This window comes from Metopolophium dirhodum, chromosome 5 (assembly GCF_019925205.1).
Source record: "Metopolophium dirhodum isolate CAU chromosome 5, ASM1992520v1, whole genome shotgun sequence".
Lineage (NCBI taxonomy): Eukaryota > Metazoa > Arthropoda > Insecta > Hemiptera > Aphididae > Metopolophium > Metopolophium dirhodum.
The window spans coordinates 13,674,999-13,693,769 of NC_083564.1; the positions used below are offsets into that span (position 1 = coordinate 13,674,999).

Sequence of the window (18,771 nt, forward strand, 5' to 3'; positions counted from 1 at the left end):
TTTATAATTAATTAATATATTATATTGTTGAATATAACTTCAGGTATAAAGCAAAATATGTTTTATGTTTTGTTTCAATATATAAATGTATAAATATAGTGTATTTATATTTATTTTATACTATAATTATATCAATAAATTTATACAATTGCAGCTATATTATAATATACTACCTATATCAACATTAAAAGAATAAAATATTAAGAAAGGTTTTCTGTTATAAATCACAAATAAATATATAATAGTTGTTAGGTGTATTATGCCCCCCCCCCTCATGAAAAATAGTTCCTATAATTTTTTTTTTGCATACCTATTTGAACTAAGATTACTAGACATGTTAGACAGATGAAATAATAGTCACCTAGCAGTGAAACGTTTTGGGCAAGATTGTTTTTCAGCGTAATCTATATACCTAAGCATTTTTTTCTGTGTGATAATACTATAATAGTTACTCGATAATGGATTTGGAAGATGTGAGGTTAATGATATTTTGACAATGTTTGTATAGGTACTTAGTTAATATTAATTTATCAAAATTTTATAATTTCTCAAAATTGTCCAGATATAATAAATACTAGATACAATATTAAATAAGCATAAGTATATTATATTTTTATTTTTGTAAAACCATTTTATGGATAATTACTGAATTACCCTAATACTTAATAGTAACATTTGAATAACTGAAAAACTACTGGCTTGAATTTCGATAATATTTCCAAAAAAAATTATCTACTTAAAAATTTTGAGTTTAAAAGGTTGGTGCCTTATTTGAAAAAAAGTAGATTGTAGATGATCATCATAGTGTCGACACTCCTTGAATTATAAAAAAATCGAATTAATTGAAAATACAGTGATTAAATATTCTTTCTTTCTACTATTTACTTTCCTACTTACAATTACAAAAATTAGAATTTGAACAAATTCAATGAGCGACTATAAAACGAAAAAATAGGGGTGAATCACTGCAGTGTATCGTATTATGTATAATTTATTACGGATATTGCCGTAGCGAAAAATTATTATATCAAGGTCATCTGGGCCGCGTTGCAAATGGTGATATTCGTAGGTTTTTTCTCCATGTCGAAGATATATTATAATACAACTAATGTTAAAAAGGACGGCGGCGAATCGGCAAGTAGGACCTATACTAGTATATAATATTATACCAGCTATATAGATACATATTATGCCAGTTACCGGTTTGGTTTTGGCAACGTTAAAAAAATTCGCCACAAACACACACGTACGGTGGTACGCGCGCGAAAAAGGCATATCTACCTCTTTATAGGTATACGCATATATAATATAATATCGTAAGACACGACATACACAGCATGAGCGCCGTGACCTTGGACGACCGCCGCTCGACCCACGTGAACCGCGGCGGGCTCATCACCGCATCATTATCGTCATCACCGTCGTCGTCGTCATCCGCCCGTACGCGACTGTGCGCGGTTCAGTCTTCAGTAGACGTCCGCACATTCAAACCGCAACATGACGCGAATTCCGATCGCGTTACTGGTGTTCCTGACGCTGGTCGCCGCGCCGGTCCGGTCCCAACAGCAGCAGAGGCCTTTCCTGACGGAAATATTCCCCGAACAGCTCGAACAGCAGCAGCTGCAGTTCCAGCAGAACCAGGTGCAGGTGGAGTTGCAGCAGGTCCAGCAAGCGCTCGAGGCCAGGCCGCAGGATCCGAAACTCCGGGATTCGCTGCTCCAGCAACAGGAACAGTTCGTGCTGGCGTTTCGGGACATACAGCGGCAGCAGCTGGTCCTCCAGCAGAGGATACAAGACAGGCTCAGCGGGGCGCAAACCGTACTGCAGGAGCAGCCTGCGCAGCAGGTGCAGCAGCAACCGCAGCCGGCCCCTCAAGTCGAAGAACCGTTCAGGAAGTCGCCGAACGTCGAGGGATCGTGCAAGACGGCCAGCGGCGAGTCGGGAACGTGCCGGCCACTTGTCAGCTGTTTGTCATTTTACGCCGAACTTCCCGAACTCAAAAAACAACCGTGCAAATTAGCGGCCAACGAATTCGGGGTGTGTTGTCCCCCGAAAAACCGTAATCCAGGTAATATATTAGGAATTGGGATGACGTTATTATTATATATTTATAGACATTACCTATATAGTGATTAAAATTCTCGGTTAAAATGTTGAATTTCGAACATCACAACATTTGCGTTTTAAGTTTCCGTCATCTCTAGTTTGATGAATAACACTCTCGTTTTGTTTTTCAAATTCGAAGATATAGTATCATTAAAATAATATATATATAAACTATAGTAGGTTATTCTTTGATTTCTTCAAAATAGTAGAAAACACATCTAATGAAACCTTTGAGCATTATTTATAATGATAGTCTGGGAATAAAGAAAACAATTTATAATGTATTTTATTTATATTAAAATTATAATTTAGTAAGTACCTACAAAAGTATTACAAGGTTATTTTTCCGTGAAATCTATAGCAAAAATTGTTATAAAATATGTATAATAATTAATAATAATTATCGTAATTTGTTTTTACCTTTTAGGTACTTAAAAAAATAACACCAATAATTACCTATATATTTGTATGATATTGTAGTTGGGTTGAAATAGTTGGATATGAATAATAATAATAAATTATATATACGATAAATATATAATAATCTATTTGAGTTTGTAGACTATTCATATCATATGGCAGTATAATAATAATATATTATTTGATATTAACTTTTCGACTCTTCATCATTTATTACAAGCTATAGGGACGAAATCGGGGATTTTCTATTTTTGTCTAACACGCTTGCAAGTTGCAATATATGTATTTAAATGTGTTCTAATTCCAACATACCGATTGAGCAAAATGAAGGGATATAAATTCTGTATATAACCGGGTTCAGATTTTTACCACATTTTTGATCTTCCCATCAAAAATCGTCCACTTTTTATATAAATATTTTAGGATTAAGGGGGATAAAATCAATAAATGTGGGAAAGACGATCTCAAAAAGACTTGTTTTAAAATTGTTATCGTTTTATTAGATCAATCTTACCGTTTGAAATAGAGCACATCAAAATGTTTTATGTTGCAGAAAATCACCACTTTCAATATTTTTAACAGTTATATATTGTAGCCTGTAAGTTAGGTTATTGTAAGTCATTAGGTCCTTATATAGTTTTAATATGTACTTCATATTTGAATAGCATTAGTGCAAGTATTTAATTGATATTGAAAAAAAATTACTTAAAACTATTTGACTTCTCATTAAACATTAGCTATACGTATATCAACTGTAATAAAGTATAATCAATTTGAAGTCAATGAATAATATATTAATAATTTAAATAATTCCACCTACCTACAACCTACGTCATACATAATTTTATTATTAAAACAACAAACATATTATACAATTTAACATTTTAATAGTATTAAATAATAAATATTAATACTCACTTTTCAAAGATTGTTAAAATTGTTTTAAAAGCATATTTAATAAAATATTGAAATAAGTATTTTGTTTATCGTTTATATAAATTGTTTGCAGTGTTATAATTAAAGAGATTGTTAGTAGGTTTTTTATTATTTTTTGTACACACATTTATGACTAATGTTTTGAATTTAAATTACAACATTTATAGGGATAACGACATACGTTTAAAGTTTCACCAAATGGCCTATTATATTTAGTATTTATAAAACATTGTCAATTTATTATAAGGAGAACGGTTAGCAAATTAATTTGTTTATCCATTAACAAAAATATAATTTTAATGCAGTATTTTTTTTCGTTTCATCTAATTTAAAATTAAAACTGATATGGAAAAATTTTAAAATATTGTAAAACCTCTAAAAATGCATAATCATCATTGCTCGTAATTATTACGTTCTCTACGATTTCATTAACAATGGCAAGGTCTGCGTCGGAAATGACGAATATGCAAATACTCGCTGAGTATCAAGGACCCACGTTATAATATAGACTGCTGCATCAGACCGACAAATAGGTACGCAATAATTGGTCGTCACTTTTCAGGAACGTGGTTTTATATAAAGTTTAAAATAACTCTGTCGTTGAAGTATAGCTTAATATAGGCATGGATAGTATATAGTAGTAGCTAGGTGTAAAGCTGTAGGTACAGTTAGGTTACACCTTACACGGTAGGTCTCCCGTCTCCATATATTATACCACCTTTGTTACCCACGCATACGCATCCGGATCATCTATAAATACACACTGTGGACACCTATTTATTCTTATTTTTTATTTATTCTTCGAGAAGATAATGGGCCCCACTGGATACTGAAATGTATGCTTACCTATATAATATGTAAGACAGCCGCGTTTTTAGAATTATTGCAATAAAAGCCGTATGTATAAATTGTATAAATGATATGTCATATGTGAAACTCGAACAGAAGAAATAAATTACTCGTATAGTGGTCATATATACGTGTTTGTTCAGGAGTCATTGATCTACGGATTCACCGATTGCCGCACAGTAATAATTCATAATAATATAACTGGTCCCAAACGGGTTTCGCATGCTAATGAGCTCTAGGGCACGTATATATCGCATACACGCACACATAAAACATAATAATATAATAAATTTATTATTTCATAGCTCCTTTAATGATATATACCTAATATTACGTATATAGTATTATTGTTTATTATTGTGTGGTTGCGACCAAGCCCGGATTAAAAGTGGCAAAGGGTGGAGCACGATCCCGGAGACCATACATTTAAGGGGCTAATATCGTTTTCCACAAATATTATTTTCATGCACACATCCAAAAGAAACTTTTAAAAATTTTAAATGGTTGTATCATGAGAAATTATTAAATGATAAATTCGTAATACATTCATACAATCATACATAAATACTAATACATTTTTAATTGTTTGTACATCTTAAAGTTAAAATACACATAACTCGCTTTAAAATTATAATATAGGTACCAGAAAGCCTATAAGATGCCTTAGATAATAATCTTACCTTTAAATTTTATAAGAGGACAATTTACTCTAATTTTTAAACTAACGGAGCTATGAAACGTGATTTGCTGAACATAAAATGTGTGTTACACACTTGTAAGACGGATACAACAAAATTTCTGTGTTGCGTCCTCTTAAGACAATTTACAATCTGTATTTATAAACACAATAGTCAATAAGTAAAAGAAATGACTGTATACATAGACGCATAAACATCATAATAATAAACAAAACACAAGAAGCACAATATGATGAGGGAAGTCATCTGGGATCCAGCGATAAAACCCTTCATTATTTACAAGCCTGGGAAAGTTAATAATTGATAGTAAACATTTTAAAAAGTTTAAAATTAATAGTTGTCCTAATTATTTTTTTAACTCAATTAAGTTACTTTTTTTTATAGCCAGTAATAATAATATGGTTTAAAATAATAAAAAGTAAATGTTCATGCAATGTGCAATATTCATATCAATAATAATTGTATTATATTTATTATTTAGTTATTTATAAATTAACGTAGCTTTGGATTTGGTTAAAACTTAAAAGTAACTCTTTAAAAATTAAGTTAATGACAATTAAATTTTAAAAAGTTAAAATTAACTTAACTTTTTAACTCGTTTATGCCAAGCTTGATTATTTAAATAATATAAACACTTATTTATTTTTGTTATGACGAGTTGTCTATTGTTATTTAATTGTTAATATATGTATATGTATATAGGTAAGTAGTAGGTACATATTAATATATCCTTTATTTTGATAGACTCATTAATTAATTTATTTTTAAATTGTACAAAATTTTAATATTTAGGTAACCTCAAAATATATTTTGGAGTCGAAGCCTTAATCTCGCGTAGTTTTAATTCTGGTTTGATCGCGCATTGTAGGTCTCTATATTATACTCTCTACAGCCGCGATCAGTTAACATTATATAAGTCTGACAAAAATGTTGTATTATTGTAATATACCTAATGATTAAAAAAATTTTTGAAATTTTTTTCGGAATCTGCGGTGTCGTATAGCCAACAACCAACCGACGACGGCTGCAACCACGGTTACGGGGGTGATCAGGGCACCGCCACCGCCACCTGTCGACATACCGCCGTTCACGTCGGAACAGTTGAATGTTGCAGCGGCAAACGCCCTGCAGCGCCTCAACGAGCGACGGGTGCTTGTCACGTCGCTGTTCACGAAACGGATATTGGTGCCCACTGGCAGTGCCGCGGCGTGGCACCAGGAGCTCTTCCCGACCACCAACGAGACCCTCACCCAAGGGGAACAGGCTCAGAAATCCGTAGATGCCAGCGTGGGGCTCGTAAACGAGTAAGCATATTATATCATATATTCTGATTTAAACCTAACATATTAAAACAGATAATAGGTGTATTATATACGTAGGCACTATAAAGTGGTGCAACCTTTTTTTTTTATGCCAAAAACCTGGTACAGGTACCTAGCTTATAATAGGAACAAGCTATAGGTGGTTCCTCATTAATTGTTCTTATAGAAATATAATTCAATTATCAAAAACACATGCACACATTTGTTTTTAATTTGAATAAATTATAATACAGTCGATGGTGTAGGCATTGCTGTTGAAGTAGGATCTATATTGTGCAATATTCACAATAATAAATATAAAATTATACGTCATATAATATATACGATATACCTATATTAATGCGATAGAATAAAGTAATGGACCGTACCAACGGTCCCAACCCTACTGCACCAACCCTACCAACCTTACAGGCTAATGACCTCAGTCGTCGAAGCCTTAAAAAAAAAAAAGTAATGAGGTTGTGATTATAGCACTGCTTTTGTATATTAAAATTTTTATTTTTGACTTACTGAACTCATTTTTTGTCTGAGCCCTTAGGTTACCAGCTGGCAGCTGACCTATAGGTAATTAATTATCGGATGTAGGTAAGAGTTTCGACCCATGATTGTGATGCATCCTATATTTGTATATGCAGACTGATCGGATATCTGTATAGGCGTAACTGTTTTCGGCCAAAATGTACCCTTCCTTTTTCGGCCAGTGTCACTTTTCGGCCAAAAATTACCGTTCCCTTTTCGGCCTGCACCTACAATTCTTTAAAATTTACAATTATAACAACTGAACTTAACAATTTTTATATTTAATTAAATATGATTGTATCCAATAATATAATTTTTGGATAAACACCTACAACTGAGTGAAAAAATAATAAAATAAAACAATTGGCAATAAAATGATTTAACATATTATTAGCTTAGTCAAATAAATTAATAATTAATTTTTGTTTGAAAAATGTTACTATTTTTATTATTTTTTCTCTTCAATGTAAGTTTAATTTCGTTCATAGTTGGTTTTTTGGAAATATAAATATAAACCAGTTTTTTTCCGTTTTATATAATATAAAAATGGACATTATATTCGGGTATTCTTATTATATTTTGCTTATTACTAAATAAAAGTTACGAAACTTATGTATATACTTTCCATAAAATAAATAATTTATTAAATGAATTAAGTATACAATTTTTTCCAAAATGGGTCACCATAGACTTTGAGATGGCAATTCACAAAGCTGTCGAAGACGTTTAGCCTAATACTGAAATAGTGGGTTGTAGATTCCATTTGACCCAAGCTTGGTGGCGAAATATACAACAAATTGGATTATCTGTATATTATAATGATATGTCATCTGAAATAGGACAATGGATTAGACACACTTTTTGATTATTGTTTTTAGACCCATATGAAGTATCAGAATGTTTTGTAAATGATTTTATGTCGGACTGTTCTAATGATGAAAGATTAAAAAAATACTGTGATTACTTGACTGACAATTTCATAAATGAAGAGAGCTTATTTCCACCTCAATATTGGGCTGCTGCGTCGGGAAGTTTGGCTAGAACCACTAATGCTTGCGAGTCGTTCCACTACTTTTTCAATCAAAGCTTTTATAAACATACTCCATCCTGCATAATGAGCTGGTTAGCTGTCCTTATTAATGAAGTTCAAACAGATATATACATAAAAAAGGTGGATAAGTGGATGTCGCTCTGCTGTCCAGTAGGTTACAAGTGGGTCACTGTAATGGATGGTGTTAAATTTGAATTCAATGATATAATATCATTGTATAAGAAAAACGATTCTGAGCGAAAACGGTCAGTCAGCCTATGATATTACCAAGTATATTTGATGATATTATTGTGAATAAAGTAATTTATATATAACCTATTTACGTGGAGCCTTATTTTAAATTTTCAATCCTTAGCCATAAAAGTTAAACATTTGATACATTTTTAACTACAAAATAATTAATAAATTATAAATTTGATAAATGTTGTCAACATTTGAACTTTAAATGCTTAAAAAAAAAAATTGTGAATATGTATTTTTAATATTTTTCAACTGCTATTAGAACGATATATCAGGAGCCTTATATTCAAATTTCACGCTTTTTTACCCAACAAAAAAATTTTTATTGATATTTATAGAAAAAAAAACTAAAAAAATTGAAAACTCACAATGTCCGTAAACCGCTCAAAAAGAGTCAAAATATTTTCAAAATTTTATGGTGTATAGAAAATGCTAATATAAACATTCAGTGAAATGTTCAAGTATCTACAGTCATTCGTTTTTTAATTACAATAAAATAAGAAAATTGTTACATGAGAAAACGAGTGAATATCAAATGTTGTAAAAATATAAATTTAATTTAAGTTTCTTGTAGACATTTTTTTTTTGATAAAGGTAGACAAACTTATGAGTAATCTTATATTACATTTTAAAATCTTAGATTTAAAAAGAAAAATTTTTATGAATTCTCAACTCAAAATAATTTGCTAATTTTCGTGATTTTTCCGTATTTTGTCAAAATTTGAACTTTTGAAACTTCTTATCCAATTGTCATGCAGTTTTTTTTAAATGAAAGAGGATATCACGGAGCGGGTTTTAGGCATAAATAAAGTCCGATAATGTTAGTCAATAATTAGTTATCTATACATATAAAATCCAAATCTCACTGATCGCTGTGTCTCAAAAACTACTCAACGTACGGACTTGAAATTTGGAATAGAGGTTCTTCTCATATTTTCACCGAGCAATAAGAAAGGATTTTCAAAAATGTTGCGTTTTAGTGGAGTAATTAACGATTATAATTATTCACTGCCAATACGTGATAAAATTTCTATCGTAAATCTCAAAATTCCTGTTTGAGCACCAGGTCCTACCGGGGGTGATCACTTCCCTTTTTAAATTAGCCTATGACACTCACAAAGAATGTGGCTTTGTATTGGTGAAAGAATTTTCGAAATCGGTTCAGTAGTTTCCGAGTTTATCCCGAACATACAAACAAACGCTATCATTCTATAGTATAGATAAAAATGAATATTTGCGTGTAGATTAGACCTTTGGGAAGAAGATAGGCTAATTTAAAAAGTGTTAAATTTGTGTTTTTTTTATTCATCGGATTTTAGTACGGTTGCGTTAGGCTTTTGTATTAATTGATCATATTAATCCTCCGATGGTGAAATTAAGTAAAAATGACAAACTTTGTACAATAAATTTTGATACTTTAGAGTTAAATCATACACTTATGTACAAACAGCACGGAGTCCGCGATCTACCTGATGATATACTGCTGCGAATCAGAATTTTTATTCCGGGCAACAGAAAAGTTAAGATAAATTTTGAACACCATACACCTAATTCACCGAATATTAAATAACGAATTGAACAAAGTTTGAGTCATATAGAATGGTATATTTAACGGGCAACGAAGTGCCAGCGGGATCAGCTAGTACAATTATAAAAAGTGAATTTTACTATCATAATTATTATTTATTGTTACATGGGTATTATAAGACTATATAAATTTTTTTCGACTAATGTAATCAGAAATCATAATATTTTAACATATTCATGAATTCATATTTTACTATCATAATTATTATTATATTCCTACCTTATTACCTATATCTCGACCTATATGAATTATATGACTATATTAATTTTTATTCGATTAATTTATTAACTTTATTCGATAAAATTGATTATAAATACTAATATAATATAATCAAGTGTAATAATAATATGTTATAAAAGTTTATTGCCAATTGTTTTATTTAATTAAAAAGTTCAGTTGTTATAATAATTGTAAATTTTAAATAAAACTGTAGGTGCTGGCCGAAAAGGGAACGGTAAGTTTTGGCCGAAAAGGGAAGGGTACATTTTGACCGAAAAGGGGGCCGCCCATCTGTATGTGTATAAGAATCATCATGGAGACGAATTGAAAAACTAATGAATTATGTATACAAAATAATCGTTACCTATATCTATATATGAAGTCTGAAGACTCATTGTGACGCCTACTTAACCCTGACTAGCTGACTGCTATTACATTTTAATAATTATATAATAAGTTCCTTTCCCAATAATGGACTATATAATTACACTAACGCCTGAAGGATTTTTGACATTTAATAGAAGTTGAAAAAACTAAAAACTATATGTACTTTACCTTTATGGGTTGGTACCTATTTATAAGAAAATAATAGAGAAATAAGGAAAATTACATTATATTTGATGCATTGACACGTTAATAAACGTATACTTGGATAATATAGGCTAATTAATTATGATTCATAGTTTTACTAATAATTCAATTAATTAATATATGATAAATCCATGTAAAATACAGTGATACACTGATATTTCATATAGGTATATTTCAGTGTTTGTCTACCAACTACCTATAGGCTATAAATTATTAAAATTGTTAAGTTTATACCTGTTTTTATCATTGTATAGTTTCAACTTAACACGTGAGCAAGGTACGTTTGCCTTACCGAGCTTCAGCATTCTGGACACGGTACTTGGTGACACTTGTCCCAGGACATCATTTTGTCAACCTCATAAATATAGATCAACCGATGGGTCTTGTAATAACATCAAACACGAGCTATGGGGACGAGCTAGTACGGCTTTACAGAGAATTCTTCCTCCAAAGTATGGAGACGGTAAGTGCCTAGACTCAATTTTAAATAAAATATTTTACGTCTTATAATCAGTAGAAAAATACCTGTTTTTCAATCATATATATATGTATTCTACCTATAACCTATATATAACCATTTTAATAACTTTCAATTTTTTTTCTTAAAATAATGCAAAAGTAATTATTTTATCATTATTATATATATTATAATAAATAATTAAATAAATATAATAAAAAAAAATGATTATTTTAATGGTTTTCTACAATTTAATGGACCAATCATGGGCCACTAAATCATGCTTAGGAGTTAGGCACCATTTAGCTCACTTTTGATTCATCAAATATTTAGTGATATTATAATTAATAACTATAATAAGTATAACAATATAGGTAGGTACTTACTACTTATATATTATGTTATTAAACTGTTTATTTAGATACTGCAGCAGCAGTAGCACGTAAAACCTATACCTATTATAAATTGTGGCGGGTTAGCTATTATGAAATAAACTGTACCTATAAACCCTAAATCCTAATTATTGTCTGTACGGACCACGATAATAGACGAGTAATAGGTATATTGTTTAGAGATAGCCGATAGAACAGATAGTACGGGACTATTAGATAATACGATATAAAACATACCTATCTATAATGCTATAATTTGTATTAAAAATTAATATCGGCTTTATAAACATACGACCGTTGTATACGACACTTAGGTGTGAATTCACCGAGGTCGAGAGCAGCCAACGGGTCGCCGTTGCCAAGTGCGAGACAAGTGAGCGTCACATTCACGCAAGACGTGGATTCGCCATCTGAAAATTACACAATGCTGTTGATGCAGTGGGGACAATTTTTAGACCACGACACGACGCACACACCTATAAGCAGAGGTCAAATGGGTAGCGGGATATCGTGTTGCAGGAATGGACGAGAAATCGAAAATTCACTACGGCATCCGGATTGTTTCCAGATAGAAATCCCCCGTAACGATCACATGTTTGCGCCTTTCGGCGAGAGGTGCATGGAGTTCGTCAGATCACTGCCTGCGCCGCGTCCCGAATGTAATTTCGGACCTAGGGAACAGGTAAAAAAAAACTATCTAAACAGAGAAATATATACTATGTAAACTCGCAACTAAAGTTATATTCAAAACACGGGCGATCGTTTTATGATTTTATCGTTAGATGAACCAAATCACCGCTTACCTCGATGGGTCCAATATTTACGGGTCTTCGTTGAGCACTCAGCAAAGCCTCCGAACGTTCCGAGGCGGCACTCTTCAGTCGCAAAATATCAGAGGAAAGCAGCTTTTACCGGGAAATCCTTCAGAGTGTTCCGACGATACGGGCAGATCAGCTTGTTTTAAGGCGGGTAGGTAGACACTATAGGTCTTGATAGTTGAATAGTTTATTTTATATAACTATGTGTACTTCTTGCGCAGGCGACGGACGAGTAAACGAGCAAATAGATTTAGCTCTATTGCACACCATTTGGCTACGCGAACATAATCGTATCGCTTTCGAATTGTCCCGACTGAACCCTCGTTGGAGCGACGAAGCAATATTCCAAGAAACGCGGAGAATAATAATTGCTCAGTTGCAACACATAACTTACAATGAATTTTTGCCAATAATTTTAGGTAAGGTTACCTTCTTACATATATAGAAACCCAACGAAACGTAATACGCTGTTCTAACGATTTCCCTGGTACAGGTAGAAGTTACATGGCCAAGTTTGGCCTATCTCCAGCAGAAAGTGGATGGGCAAGAAATTACGATCCAGAGTTGAATGCTGGAATAACCAATGCCTTTGCGGCTGCTGCTTATCGATTCGGTCATACACTTATTCAGGGAAACATCCAGTAAGTAGATTTCCAGGTGGAGTGCAATAATTTTATTAGAGTGTAGTTTAATAAAGTTTATAATTATTTTAGTGGCTATGGAAAATTTGGCAATATCAGAGAAAATCTTGTACTCAGTAAACAGCACTTTGCACCATTTAATTTGTATAAAGAAGGTGCTTTAGATGATTTTATCAGAGGAATATCTTTCCAAAGTTCTCAAAACTTTGATAGATTTTTTACTAAAGAAGTAATTTGGAAAATTTTCTGAACACACTATCACACTTTCTAATCTTACGTGCTGTATTTTAATTATACATTACTTTTTTAGATCACTGATCATTTATTCCAAGGTAATCTAAATTTTGGACTTGATCTAGTAGCATTGAATGTACAAAGAGGGCGTGACCATGGTCTACCACCGTACAATGAATGGAGACAAGTATGTGGGTATGAAAGAGCAAGAAACTGGAACGATTTAGAAGAATATATGGACCCACAAGTACATTATACTATTACACTAATATTCAGGACTATGAATTTAATGAACTAAATATTTCACAATAAAATGACAAATTATGCAAAATAAATTAAATACCTACATAAGATAAATTCACAGTGCTCGAAGTGGGGGGGGGGGGGGGGGTACGAAGGGATAGCATCACTCTACTTATTTGTTAGATGAAGAATAGAAGAATGTTATGATGATTTCAGGAAAGCCATTTCAACCACTGTAATTTCCCAAATTTATCGTTATGATTTGAAAGGTAGGTGACTAATTATGAAAAATATTTATCAACATCAACTTTTTATATGAGTAAAAAATGCTATATCCTTATTTTTCTCCAAATTATGCAATAAAAATAATATTATGTTACGGCATCAGTTTATATGCAAGAACATTTTAAATATGGTAAATAAAATGTTGTACTAAGAGTCTAAGAATGTTTATAATTTTAATGAAGTATGTATCTCATGTCTTATTAATTTAGGGTTAAATTTAAAAATATCAAAAAATCAATACATTCACTATTTTGATAATTTATTAAAATGTCATAGAATATTACCATCAATGTCAACAATATTTTTTTTTGTTTCAGACTATTACTAGACTTGCAAGGTTGTATGGTTCAGTAGATGAAATAGACTTATATATTGGAGGAGTTTCAGAAAAGCCGATGAAAGATGCTTTGGTTGGCCCAACTTTTGTGTGTATCGTTGGAGATCAGTTTTCTAGGCTTAGACGTGGTGACAGATTTTTCTACGAAGAAGGCGGTCATCCATCATCTTTTGATCAAGGTAGCTAAGTTTAACAATCGTATAGAATGCATTTATATTATATAGCTAATACAATTATTATTTTAGTTCAACTACAAGAACTCAGAAAGAGTAGTTTAGCAAGATTATTGTGTGATAATTCTGATGATATGGCCCTCATTCAACCATTGGCTTTTTTAAAACCGTCGTTTTTGTAAGAATTTTATAATTTTATATAATACCTATTTACTGGTTATCCATATCAGTACAACTAATAGTTGTTATGGTTTTCAGGAATCAAAGGGTAGCTTGTGCAAGTTCTTCTATACCAAAAGTGGATTTAAGAGCATGGGCTGGAGAAAGAACAGCAGTACCATAACCTTGAAATTGTATTAACTTCCATACTAATCGGAAAATAAAATTGTTATGCAAAAAGGGGATTAATGAACAAATGAACAAAAATGTATGGTATTCATTTGACATAAATTGAATATTAATCACTGTAGATTATAAAAATTGTAAATAAACTTATGCAAAACATTCAAATTATATTAATTTACAAATTATTATAAATATTTTAATATTCAAACTATAAATTCCTCATTGATTTTCATCTTCATCAATTTGCTTTGAAAATGATTTCTTCTGAACTGGTCTACATTCTGGATATTTATCAGTCAAAAAACTCCTTATTTCACCATACTCGGCCAATAAGTTATATTTTGCCTAATAATAAAAGAATTGATAAAAAAATAGTTTAATTATTTAGAACTAATCAATTATAAATAATAAATAAATAACATTTATTCCAGTGGCATACTTAGAACTGAATTTTTATTTTATGTGGGAGGTGGATTATTCCCCCTGTTAGTACGCCACTGATTTGTTCTATTGTCAACTGTACCTTGTCCATGTTTCTAACAATTTCAATCTTTTTCTCTTTAATATACCAATGAGTCTTTTTGGTATAAAATGGTAAAGATTTCTTCTTCCGCAACCTTACTTTATTATCCATCACATACTGCAAAAAATCAGGAGCTTCTTTAGGATCTGTCTTAACAGGTCCTTTTGGAGATGCTACTATTACTGGCAAGTAATCATTTTCCTTTCTAAATTCTACTAGGTGATAATTTGTTTCATCAGCCAATTGTTGATGAGTTTTCTGTAAACAAATATTTGTTTTGAGGTTAAATTGAATTAATTTTATGAAAAAAAAAATTTAATTACTCAAAATATATGGGCTCAAACTAATATATATTCAAAAACCCAAAATATGTAAATATTATGTAGGATTATAATTTATAAATACACTAAGCAATTTTGAACACTGTATAGTGTTATTTACACTTCAAAACTGCAAAGTATGTTAATAATATTATATACTAAATACTGAATAGTAATTATAAAATTATAAAATTGTTAAAATTGTTGAACATTTCTTAACACTAGTATAAGTTGGTAAATTGTATTTAATAAATAAAATATGTATTTAGATATTAACTTGAACCTTAACTTACCTGTTTTAATAAGCCCAAAAAGAATGCTTTAACTACATTTTGTAAATTGGTAGAACCTTCTACCTTGGCATACAAATCTTTAATACCAATCATTTCACAAATTGTTTTTATAGCACGATGGCAGATTAATCCATGACCTTCAGGTCTTTTCTCCACAAATATTCTAGTGTTACAGAATTGTGTAAAGAAATCATGATACACGGTATGATTATTATACCGTTCAATATACATTAATTTTTGTCCTGCTCTATTTTTCGCGCGTCTTAGTGCAGCTCTTGAATCGGCTGCTTTGCCTAAAGCAAAACCAGCTAAACCATTTTTGTTACCAGTAACAGTAACAACACTTATTCTTCTATAACGACCAGCATTAGCTTTCATACAAAACACAGTTTTGAATTCTAACACTTTAGTATCAAAGCCATCAAAGTTATCTGTTAACAAATAATATAAAAAAATATTTAATACACACGTCATACATATTAGGGAAAGTTATATTAAAGTCTGACAATTATACTAACATTCATTTATAGGATCCGGTGGTCCTATACTGCGACCAGGCATTTTGGATCCGGACCATCCACGTTCAGTTGGTGAGAGTCTTAACATTTTAAATGTACCCATTGAATCTCTAAGCTTAACAAGGCGAGCTTGTCTTTCAGGATCTGGTGGTAACTTAGTTCTTTTTATTAGATCTCGCCCTTTAATTATAGGAGCGTTGAGTCCAGGCCATATCATATTGTCAACACCTATTATCAAAAAATTTATATTTTATTTAATATAAATAAACATGTAATAGTAGCCTAAAATCTCAGATTTTAGATTTTATATGAGATCAATATCTATAATAATATTTAAATTTGTGATGAAAAATACTCTTTCTAATATAAGAGAAGGTAGACTCAACATTTAACTTATTTTTATTTTATTCCTGATTTTATATCATAAATTTCAAATTTAACACATTCATTACAGTGAATCTCTAAACACCTAATATGTACAGCAGAGTGTACTTGCTTGCTTTTTTTTCTTTAAAATATTGTTTTTCTTCTACGTACCTTATTTGTTTCTAATAGTTTGAAAATAGTTTAAAAAAACGACTCGTAACCAGAGTGTTACTACCATGATATTATTACTAGGCATGAAGTAGTAGAATAGTTAGCTAGTGTGCGGGGTTTGTTAATATTATGCATCACCATTCTCCACTCGGCTTACGCCGGTGCATACTGCATACTACCACTGCTTTCGGCTCTGATATTTGTCGACTGAATTTAGTTAATTAGTAAAGCAATTAAATAGCAAGTATACTGTATGTCTGTTGTCTGTAATTCTGTATACCTACTATTTAGTATTTTCACTATATTATACTATACCTATAATATGTCAAGTAGTCGTCCACCCACCTGGTAACCCACCATCTAAAAAAGTTCTGGGTATTTACCCCACTAACCATACATGTTTGGCACCACTGGATGGACTATTATGTACCAAGGCTATAGATAGAATCTTACAACTCTGCCAATGGGTATGGCTAATGCGTACCAAATTAATACAGCATCACTTAATTATTCAAACAAATGCCTAGCTTGTCTTTTGCAAAGATTTACACAGTCAAGTGATTATTTTGACACTAACAATAAAAATTGGTTCATCAAAGGGTGTAGTTGGAGTGTCTGACCACAAATTGGTGGTTACACTAGTTTAGTCTTATAAGAGACAGAAAAGTGATTAATATAGATACTGACAATGGGTGTCTTTACACTAAACATAGGTAGTTTATAAGATAAACCCATAAAAACTAAACTTAAACTTAATTTATTAGTTATTATTTTGTCAAATTAAAGAACATATTAATATTATTAACCTAATTTAATAGATCACAAATGAAAAGCAATAGATATTTACCTACACCAATGACTTGCCCTCTATTAAGATTTTTTGCTCTTTTTTTACCAGCACCTTTACCGCGACCACGTTTTTTACCAGCATTACTTACACTTGTGACACTTTTCCAAATGTGTTCAGCCGTATCTAAAGATAAAATATATTAACACATTAATAACTTATCGAATATGGTGATTTTTGTAATTTATTATTCCAACAGATACAAAAGTATAGTATTAAAATAATATAGTAAATAAATAATAAATTGTTGAGGAAAAAAAGATTAATGGCACTTACGTTTTTTAAAAAAACTTTCATTACGCACTTGCTGAACACATACAGATTGAAACTGTACTACTCTAGTCTGAGGCGTAATTAAACTTCTATAGCATCTAGTACAATCTTTCAAAATGTCAGGGCCTATAATTTAATAAATTTACAAGGCAAAAATATAATATATATTGCACGCAATATCGAAGTCACTATCTAATAGTTAATACATTTTAATTACAATTTACTTACGTTTGATAGAAACCACATTTTGAGCAATATTAATACTCTTAGGAGAAAGCAATCGCTTTAGCATAGACATCATTTTATTTGTATATGTAATATTACCATAGTTTTCTAGTTTAAAAATTAACAAAAATCTATCTTTTAGAATAAAATAAAAAATAAAAAAATATAAATAATATTAAATCGTTCACCACCCGGGTTCAATACTTCAATGATTCAATCTTCAATAATATCCTGTTATCACACTATCACAGAATAGATTCAGATAAGAACACTTCTTCCAAAATCCAAATTAAAAAATTTTCAAATTCATTGTGGCCAATATAAAAAAGTGAAAATCACGAGTGTTTCACGCCAGTGAATACGGTTGGCATCCGCGTTACTGCGCATGCGCTGGCACTGTCAGTGCACCATAGATAATATAAGAATATATTATATCACTCAGGACGATTATCAGTGACATATATCAGTGCAACCTAGGTGCAACAGTGCGGTATGGTGGAAAACGCTATAAGATATAATGGACTGGGAACGAGCAGCTTATCAGAGGCCTCGAAAGTATGTACAAGAGGCAAATGCCGGGGGTCGAAATTATAATTGAGAGTTTACACTTTACAGCGCCATCTGTATAAAACACGGACTGAGATACAAAATGTGACGTTAAATAAAACCACTGGTAGCGCTGAAAACATTCAATTATGAGTGTTGATGATAACCGAGGAACTTTTTGCGGGCTATCCCCCGTCACCCGCCCACATTATAGTTTCCACTTTC

General features: G+C 31.3%; 2 protein-coding genes across 2 annotated transcripts; one reads left to right on the forward strand and one right to left on the reverse strand.

The window, feature by feature from the left end:
- The first annotated feature begins 1,422 nt into the window (after positions 1-1,422).
- LOC132944076 (peroxidase-like) lies at positions 1,423-14,649 on the forward strand. The gene is made up of 12 exons (XM_061013236.1): positions 1,423-2,068; positions 6,013-6,313; positions 10,794-11,002; positions 11,703-12,070; positions 12,171-12,357; positions 12,428-12,625; positions 12,700-12,847; positions 12,920-13,076; positions 13,158-13,328; positions 13,927-14,125; positions 14,192-14,297; positions 14,378-14,649. The coding sequence occupies exons 1-12, from the start codon at positions 1,498-1,500 to the stop codon at positions 14,460-14,462; spliced, it is 2,700 nt and encodes an 899-aa protein (XP_060869219.1). The 5' UTR covers positions 1,423-1,497; the 3' UTR covers positions 14,463-14,649.
- LOC132944079 (small ribosomal subunit protein uS5m) lies at positions 14,378-18,229 on the reverse strand. Its single transcript, XM_061013238.1, has 7 exons — positions 18,004-18,229; positions 17,779-17,901; positions 17,503-17,628; positions 16,119-16,346; positions 15,601-16,031; positions 14,988-15,245; positions 14,378-14,809 (listed from the first exon to the last, which is right to left on the reverse strand). Exons 1-7 carry the CDS (start codon positions 18,074-18,076, stop codon positions 14,684-14,686), a joined length of 1,365 nt encoding a protein of 454 aa, XP_060869221.1. The 5' UTR covers positions 18,077-18,229; the 3' UTR covers positions 14,378-14,683.
- Between the last annotated feature and the right edge of the window lie 542 nt (positions 18,230-18,771).